Below are 8,334 nucleotides of genomic sequence, written 5' to 3' on the forward strand. Positions count from 1 at the left end.
AAAAAAAAAAAAAAAAAAAAAAAAAAAGCTCTTCTCAGTTTTCCACTATAAAGCTTTCTCTATGCTCATTACTTTCTACCTTCTGCTGTCAGGTAGGTGAATGTGGGAGGTAGGAAGGAATCCAACCGCCTTGCAGGGACCAGAGCAAACTGTGTCCAACAAACTCCTGCTTCTCATTACTAAGGAGAGTAACCTACACAGTTGTTAAAAGGCTAGTGTGTTTGATAGTATGTTCTGACATGGCACATTTCCATGATATAATCTCTTGTTCTAACAGTGTCTCCTGCTCTCCTCAGCAAAGGGAACTCTTTGGCTTCCTTTCAGTAACTCAATTTCTTTTTCCACTTTCATTATCTTCTACTTCGATGCACATGTGTATTCTTACAACTATATTCAGCTGAGAGCGTTTCATAACATGTTCCCTTCAAAAACCTCTGGGGTGGCATTAAAAATATTTCCATCTCTTACACCCTGGGTGAACTCGATTGTCGTTCCCTGTTGCTGACTTAACTAGGAAATGTCATCATATCCTGCACCTCTTGGACCCCATCATAGCATGCTCAATATATTCATGACTGTTTTGGAAAGAAAAAAAAGAATTTTTTTCTTGTAAGCAATATGTCTCACTCTTATCTGGATAAATCATTTTGCCTTCCGAGCAGTTCATTTCACTGTAATGGAAGCTCAGTTGGTAATATCTTTCATGTCCTTCTGGCTATCAGGTCATAAAAGCAATAGAAGAAGGTTATCGTTTACCAGCGCCCATGGACTGCCCGGCTGGACTTCACCAGCTAATGCTGGATTGTTGGCAGAAAGAACGGGCAGAAAGGCCGAAGTTTGAACAGATAGTCGGAATTCTAGACAAAATGATTCGAAACCCAAGTAGTCTGAAAACGCCCCTGGGGACTTGTAGTAGGTAAGAAATCTCTAGTGAGATGGAACTGAATAAAATTAAAATATCTGCTTAAACCATTTGCTTCCTCAGCTTGGCCCCAATGCAAACTGACATCTATGTTCAACCATAAATCCAGACGAAAATGTTATGTTACAAAGCTTTATTGGCTTTTATTTTCATATGTTTTACCTTAATTAGTATTTCAAGAAATCCATGCATTGTTACTAGATTTCCATTTTCTTAGGACTTATGATAACACCAGCTGTCTTTCTCAGAAAATCTTCTGTGCTTCCTAGGTTTTGTGACCAGGCTGGGGTACATGATTTCAAGCCTGGATTATTGTTGCCTTGCTTTTACCATGTTGCTCTAGCTTGGGCATATTCTTATATTCTAATTTGTTATTTTGTGTTGTTTTCTGATAAAATACTTCAGTAGAATTAGAAATTATAAAAAGTTACTCAGCATATGCCATGCTAGCTGCACATTAGGGACAGCCCCTTCCCTTACAGCACAGGGCACCACGGGGCATTTTCAGCTTCACTTTCAGGTAAGCTTGCTGCTGTGGGCTGCGCTTGCAGGGGCCTATTATCTCCATGGGACTCCCAGTATGTCATCAAAACGGAGGATTTTTAATGCTCTGAATAGCACCGTGGTGGCCTGGCTAAGTTAGGATATGCCAGATATACTTCCTTTACTCTCAGCACTTGTAAAAAAAAAGCCAGAGAACAAATGTGGTTCTTCTAAGAATCTTCACTGATAGCGTTTATGAGCGTGTGGCAGACACGGCCCAGTGAGCGTGCATCTAATTAAATTTAAATTCAGGTATTTGTCATTTCCGGATAACGTACTTGGTTTGGGTTATTATATAGATCAATTCAACCATCTGGCTTCATTTTTTACTCCCCCCCCCCAAACACACACACATACTTTGGTTTGTTTGTTTTTGTATTACAAGGATCTCATCTCTTTGGTAATTTCTGAGAATGTTTTCCTCTGTGTTCTGTTCTTACCTAGGCCCATAAGCCCCCTTCTGGATCAGAGCACTCCGGACTTCACTGCCTTCTGTTCGGTTGGAGAATGGCTGCAAGCTATTAAGATGGAAAGGTATAAAGATAACTTCACAGCAGCCGGTTATAACTCACTGGAGTCAGTGGCCAGGATGACTATTGAGTAAGTATCAACTTGTTAGATTGTATTTAAGAATTGATTAGGTACAGTCCCCATGCATATACTAGATTATCCTCTTTATTGTAAAAGTCTATAGATTACAAAATCAGGGGGACAAGGTATTTCTTTTAAACATGCTCATATTTCTATAGTGCTTTAAATATAAATTCTTTTCTAAATGGCATACTAACCATTTCGTGAAATCAGTTGTCACATGTCAATTTTGTAAATGAAAGGTCAGAAAATTTAAATATCCTTTGCAGTCACTCTGTAAGAGTTTGATATGTGATTTGTCTCCGTTGCCAGTGTTCTGGGCCCTGCACAGTGGACTTACTATATCACCCATGTCCCTATTTACTGGGGAGTAGTTCTGCAATCACCTTTAAAATTTCTATGAACTTGGAAGTCGGAAGAACTAAGTTTTCCTTTCTAGCTTATCACTGAATAAACAGTCTTCAGAACTCTCTGGAAGAACTCACAGCCTAGCAACCAAATACTCTTTCATAGTCCAGAAATGGCATGCATATGAACTTCAGTATACCCACACTGTTCCTTCCATTTTCTTCTAACAGCCATGCTGATAAAGCTGACACGTTTATGCCTGGATTTCCAAATTCATTCTTATTTCTGTAAATCGGTGCTTTTTAAGAACCTGGCATACAATACAGTAGTATTGTATCGCTGTACCATTTCAGCTGCTTGTAAACATCTATGATCAACCTTCCTATCTGTTAGGAAAGACAAAAGGATAAACAATTATGTTTAGCTTACTGCACATTTAAACTGCGACTGTAGCATTGTACATGGACGTAACAGTTCTATTTTTACTGTTGAACTGAAGGAAAGTGATTGTGCAGCTAGGAATGCATCCTCAGAATTACAGAGTTCCAGTCACTGTACATTATTTTGTAACATTGATTTCTGAGCTTTAGACGAGGTTCCAGCAAATATTTCCATTACCGGAACACCCCATTTTTCCCAGTAAAATAATTTAAAACTTTCAGTATTCCCGGCAACATTTAATTACCTTTTACATTGATAATAGCATCTTAAGGCTGAAATAATTTTTATATAAAATTTCAGATTCGTTAAAAAGCAACAATATGGTAAATTAAAAGACAGATTTGTTGATACAATTTTTCAAAGGAGACTGCCCAAACAGATCAACATATGATCTTTGGAGAAGAACTGTAGTATCCAAGAATACTGTTAGTATCTTTTAACCTAAAGTATACAGAAAAGTTTATTGATAGTTGAATGAACCTCTAGGATATTATTAGCTCTTGGTAATATGTCTAATAAGCCTGCACTTGTCTTTTCCAGTGATGTGATGAGTTTAGGGATCACACTGGTTGGCCATCAAAAGAAGATCATGAGCAGCATCCAGACTATGCGAGCGCAAATGCTGCATTTACATGGAACAGGCATCCAAGTGTGACATGCAGGTCTCCCTCGTGTGGAGCTTAAGACTGCGGGAGAACTGTTCTGGCCTTCAGTATATTCATAGAATGCTGCTAGAAGACAGTTGATATACTGAGTCCTTCCTACAACAAAGAGAAGATTTTAGAAGCACCTACAGACTTGAACTCCTAAGTGCCACCAGATTATACAAAAAGGGAATTTAGGATCCACCGCTGGTGGCCAGGAACACAGCAGTGACAATAAACAAAGTACTACCTGAAAAACATCCCAACACCTTGAGCTCTCGAACCTCCTTTTTATCTTATAGACTTTTTAAAATGTACATAAAGAATTTAAGAAAGAATATATTTGTCAAATAAAAATCATGATCTTATTGTTAAAATCAATGAACTATTTTCCTTAAATATGTGATTTCAGGCTCTTCTTTTCCAGAACCATCTGTGTTTATTCTGCATAAGGACTTTGTTTTAGAAAGTTATTTGTAGCTTTGGACCTTTTTAGTGTTAAATTTATGACACGTTACTACACTGGGTACCTTTGAAAGAATCTCAAAAACAAAATTACGCGCATAGTTGAGGATATGATTTTGTCATTCATGGCTTTGGTATCCTTGCTGTGCCATTTTGTTCTGTTGAACCAGTGATGTTTTGATATTGTTTGCTGATTGGCAGGTAGTTCAAAATTGCAAGTTGCCAAGAGCTCTGATATTTTTTAGCAGGATTATTTTTTTTTAAATCAGACAACATACTAACTTTTCAATGAAAGAAAAAAGCAATAATTATCCATAAATACTATAAGGCACTTTTAACACATTGTTTATAGAGTGATTTACTAGACAGAATTTAATAAAATTGTCAAATTCTAGGTTTATGAGTATAAGACAGAGACTGAGGCTTCATCGGAAGATGCTGGTGAAGGCGGGTCTGCAGGCCGGAGTTCTCCAGCATTAGCGAAAACCCGGTCCGAGCACATCCAGAGTTTTCGGACTTGTGACATTAAGAAATTTAGGAGTTGACCTATATTTTGTATTCTTTCTTGTTGAATGCAGTCCAAATACAAAAGTAAAGAATTCAGTCCTCTATTGTTACTCTGAAGGAAGATCAAAGGGGCAGTTCACTTCTCACCACTCAAAGACAAATTTACCACATAACTTCAGTGAGAAGCAAAGTAAAGCAGGTATTTTATGTATGAAGACACAAATACACACAACACACACACACACAACACACAAAACACAAAACTCTTTTAGATCAAAACTCTTTTACCACAGAAGGAAGAAGTAAAGGGTCTGGCTTTTCTGTTTCCACTTATTTATTAAACCATATTCTTTGGTTACTGTGTTAGAATTTCATAAGCAATAATTAAATGTGTCTTTATAGATATTTCAGGAATGTATACATATTTGAGTAATGTTTTCAAAAGTTACAAAGAATCATGAACTACCCCAAACCGAACTGTTGTATTTCCAAAGAAAATTGGGCTGTTTATAATAATTTTCGTAGCGAAAGATCCCAGGGATCGGTCCTAATTGGTGTTGTTTGCTAATGTGGACAGCCACAAACAAACAGACAAACAGGTAACAAGCAAAATCTGTAAATGTTCCTTTGTAAAACTTGTAAATTTTATTTCTACCGTCTTGTTTTGTATGCACATTTCTCGGTAGTGGCTCTGAGTACATTGAAAATACACTATATTTTTCTATTTTACTTGCAGAGCTTCACAAAGAAACAGGTATTTTCAGTGCTACATAATGTGTTCTCCCACATGTAGGACCAAAGATGGCTATAGAAAACTTAAATGGATTGCTTCCCAAACCCCTCCCCACCCGTTTTTCTTTTTAAAATCAATGTACAGTGTTATTTGATATTTTAATTTATTTTTTGATTGAGTAGAAAAACTCATTTTAATTTCACTAAGATGTTTTTTTTTGTCCCTAAGGAAAAAATAATAATCTGTAAAAATAGTTTTAATTAGCATAATCCAGTCACCTAGACACTTCCATTTGTAATCTTTGTAATAGACTGTAAATATATTTTTGGAACTATAACACAATGTGCTTGAGGGTTATTTTTCAGTGTCTGCAGTGTATACAAGTGTTTATACTCAGTACAGCACTTTACAATTCTAATCAGTAGCTTTGGCCTTTGTGCGAATGAGTGTGAGGTTGAGCGAGTGTTCTCTAATTCCGTTTGGATTCTAGACTCACTAGTAATGAAGTTCTTTTCTTGCTCATAGCTTAAGGTGCTTATTTTTTCTATTAAGATTAAATTAACAAAAAGCCATTCTAGAAATAGAAGACACAGTATGGTACATGCAGACGGAATCTTTCCTGCTTTTTTCTAGTAATAGATTTATAGTTGAGTAGACTTTCTTGAGTAGAAGGGCAGAATAAAAGGGTTTTTTTCAGTTTTTTTTTTCCAAAAATAACTTTTTTCTTCAGCAATATACCTCATCTGCCTTAAATTTTTTACAGCTCTTTACAGGGAAAGGGGAGAAGGGATGGGAAAGACACACAGCACAATAGGAAGTGGATGATTGCATTGCTCTCTCTCGTTTGTAGGTTTCTTTTCCTAATCAACACTATGATTTTGAAGTACATGTATGTGAAACAAACCTGAAGAGAACAGGAATTCGCATTGTGAACGTGACTGTAACCCTCTCTTCGGGAAAGAGATGAGATGCTGTTGCCATGAGAATGTACAACTTGCACCTTGAAATCTTTTTTGCTAACTAGTGCTCAGGGGAGGAAAAGTAGAGAAAGCAAATGCCCAACAGAGAACTCCAAAATTACAAAAACATACAACAGGAACGGCCTCCTTGCTTTAATACAGCCACCTTTTATAGAATACCGCCCACCCACTTGACCTGGTTAGCGTTGAGTACTGAAATCCAAGTCACTTGTTATGTTGGGAGCGAATATGTTCTCAGCAATGGACCAGGGCCTTGTTTACTAGAATTGGTGGCTCATGCTTGGCAGAGCACTATTAATTGAATCATATTGTATACTTATGTAATCTACATTAGCTAGTACTATTTAGGACTATATTTTAATTGCTCCTCTTATTGGTGTTTTTAAGGCGATTGAAAGGGTGTAAGTCACCTGACTTTTCTTTAGGTAATGCTGATTCCTCCCCCCACACCCCTTTTGTTTCCTGAGCAGCCTACAACTGTACTGCTCATCTCTGTGCATGTTCCAATGAATTACTGATATGTATTTTTTTGCTATATGTGGAGAAATCATGGGGAACTGTGGGCGAGATGTGCTTTTTGTTGGTTGAATTTTGTCCCTCCTTGCCTAAGAATTACTACAGGGGTCATCCTTTTATAAGGACAAAATGCTTTTCAACAGTGTCTTCAATGTATCAAGCACAAATAACTCTTTCTTCAACACGAATCATAAGTCTCTTTTTACCAGCTTAAAATAATAAACGAGTCTATTAGACAATATAAAGAAAATCCTGTCTCCAGTCATTGGCGGGTTCCTTCACATTTCTTATGCTTTCCTTTCTTATCTAACATCGTGGGAAGATAACGTTTTGTAGAAGTAGTTCAGTGAGCTGATCAGAATATGAATAAACTTGATTATTCCCCTTCTCCCCCTCCCCCTTGTATACTGACCCAATTTCACTCTAATCATTGATTATGGAATAACAAGACAGTTTACAAAAGGCCAGATTGTTGTACTAAAACCTGTTTTTGTTTGTTCCTGAAGCTACTACATGAGAATAACAAGAATATTTGCATAAGAAAGGAAATACTTTGTCTTTGACCCTTGACAGACTGGTTAAACATTTGACATAGCAGATGACACCAGGGAAATTTGCATTTATACTACTGGGTAATGCAAACAGGAAACAGCTCAAAGGGAAAGTGGGACCCAATCAGTTGTTTGATACAGATCTTGGCTTAATGATTAACTTGCAAATGAAACGAAGAAAACCAAGCACTCTTATTGCTTCAACAGCTAAAGGTGAGCAATGAATAGCAAGCATACCAAGAAAATGGTCCTTGTGCTGAAGTGCCCTCCTGGTGCTGATGCAAGGGAGTCATATCTCTGAAGATGCTCATGCTGGTCTGAACCAAAATGCAAGCAGAATATTCAAACTTAGGTCTGCTCTGTCCATACCTGCAAAATGATAATGAATAATATAATGGTCAAAGATGAAAGACAGTAATGAAGAGAGAAAAGAGTCATCGCAAACTGTACATAGTGAATGATTGATGAGTTCAGAACACAGAAGCAAATCCCTGAAATGAACAAATATTTCTTAAAGTTCTGTCTTTAATCTGTGATATAAAAGTATCATCACAATGTCTTTCCCCAGAATTATTAAGATATAACTTAAAAGCATGTGCCCACTATGAAGCAAAAAGTTATTTTAGTACTTATGCTATTAATCAATATTTTTTTAGTAGAGCATTTATCTTTGCTCTTTCCCTTAGCTGTGTATTTCAAAGTTGAATAAAAACTCGGTATCAGTTCTGAGGGCAAAGTCCGAAAATTAAAAAAAAAAAAGTGATCAGGTTCCTAAACACAAACACACAAACATCACAAGTACATATTTATATTGGCAAGTGATAAAAACCAGCACATGGCACCTAGGATTTGAAAACAGTTGAGATTCAGTGTGCCTGAGACCATGACCTGTCCACAGGCCTTGCTCTGTGCTCACTTGTCTGTCTGCATCTCAGTATGGTTTAGGAATATGGGCAGGTTAGCAACATTGCAGCATAAATTCTGTGAGTCTCATTAGAGTTAAGTGCTGTAGGGTTTTTTATTTCAAGTTCAATGATGGAATGTAATTAAATCTATAATTAAACAATAAAAGATCTCTTCTGATTGACCTTGA

General features: G+C 36.9%; 1 protein-coding gene across 3 annotated transcripts in view; it reads left to right on the top strand.

Moving 5' to 3' along the window:
* The window catches only part of Epha7 (EPH receptor A7), a 152,980-nt gene extending 149,114 nt beyond the window's left edge, over window positions 1–3,866 (top strand). For all 3 annotated transcript variants that reach the window (XM_005361932.2, XM_005361933.2, XM_005361934.1), the window contains exons 15-17: window positions 723–916; window positions 1,910–2,065; window positions 3,386–3,866. In XM_005361932.2, the coding sequence (XP_005361989.1) occupies window positions 723–916; window positions 1,910–2,065; window positions 3,386–3,500 (465 nt within the window). In that variant the 3' untranslated portion in view covers window positions 3,501–3,866. The remainder of the gene's footprint in view (window positions 1–722; window positions 917–1,909; window positions 2,066–3,385) is intronic.
* Window positions 3,867–8,334: the final 4,468 nt, after the last annotated feature.

Source organism: Microtus ochrogaster, linkage group LG5, assembly GCF_000317375.1.
Source record: "Microtus ochrogaster isolate Prairie Vole_2 linkage group LG5, MicOch1.0, whole genome shotgun sequence".
NCBI lineage: Eukaryota > Metazoa > Chordata > Mammalia > Rodentia > Cricetidae > Microtus > Microtus ochrogaster.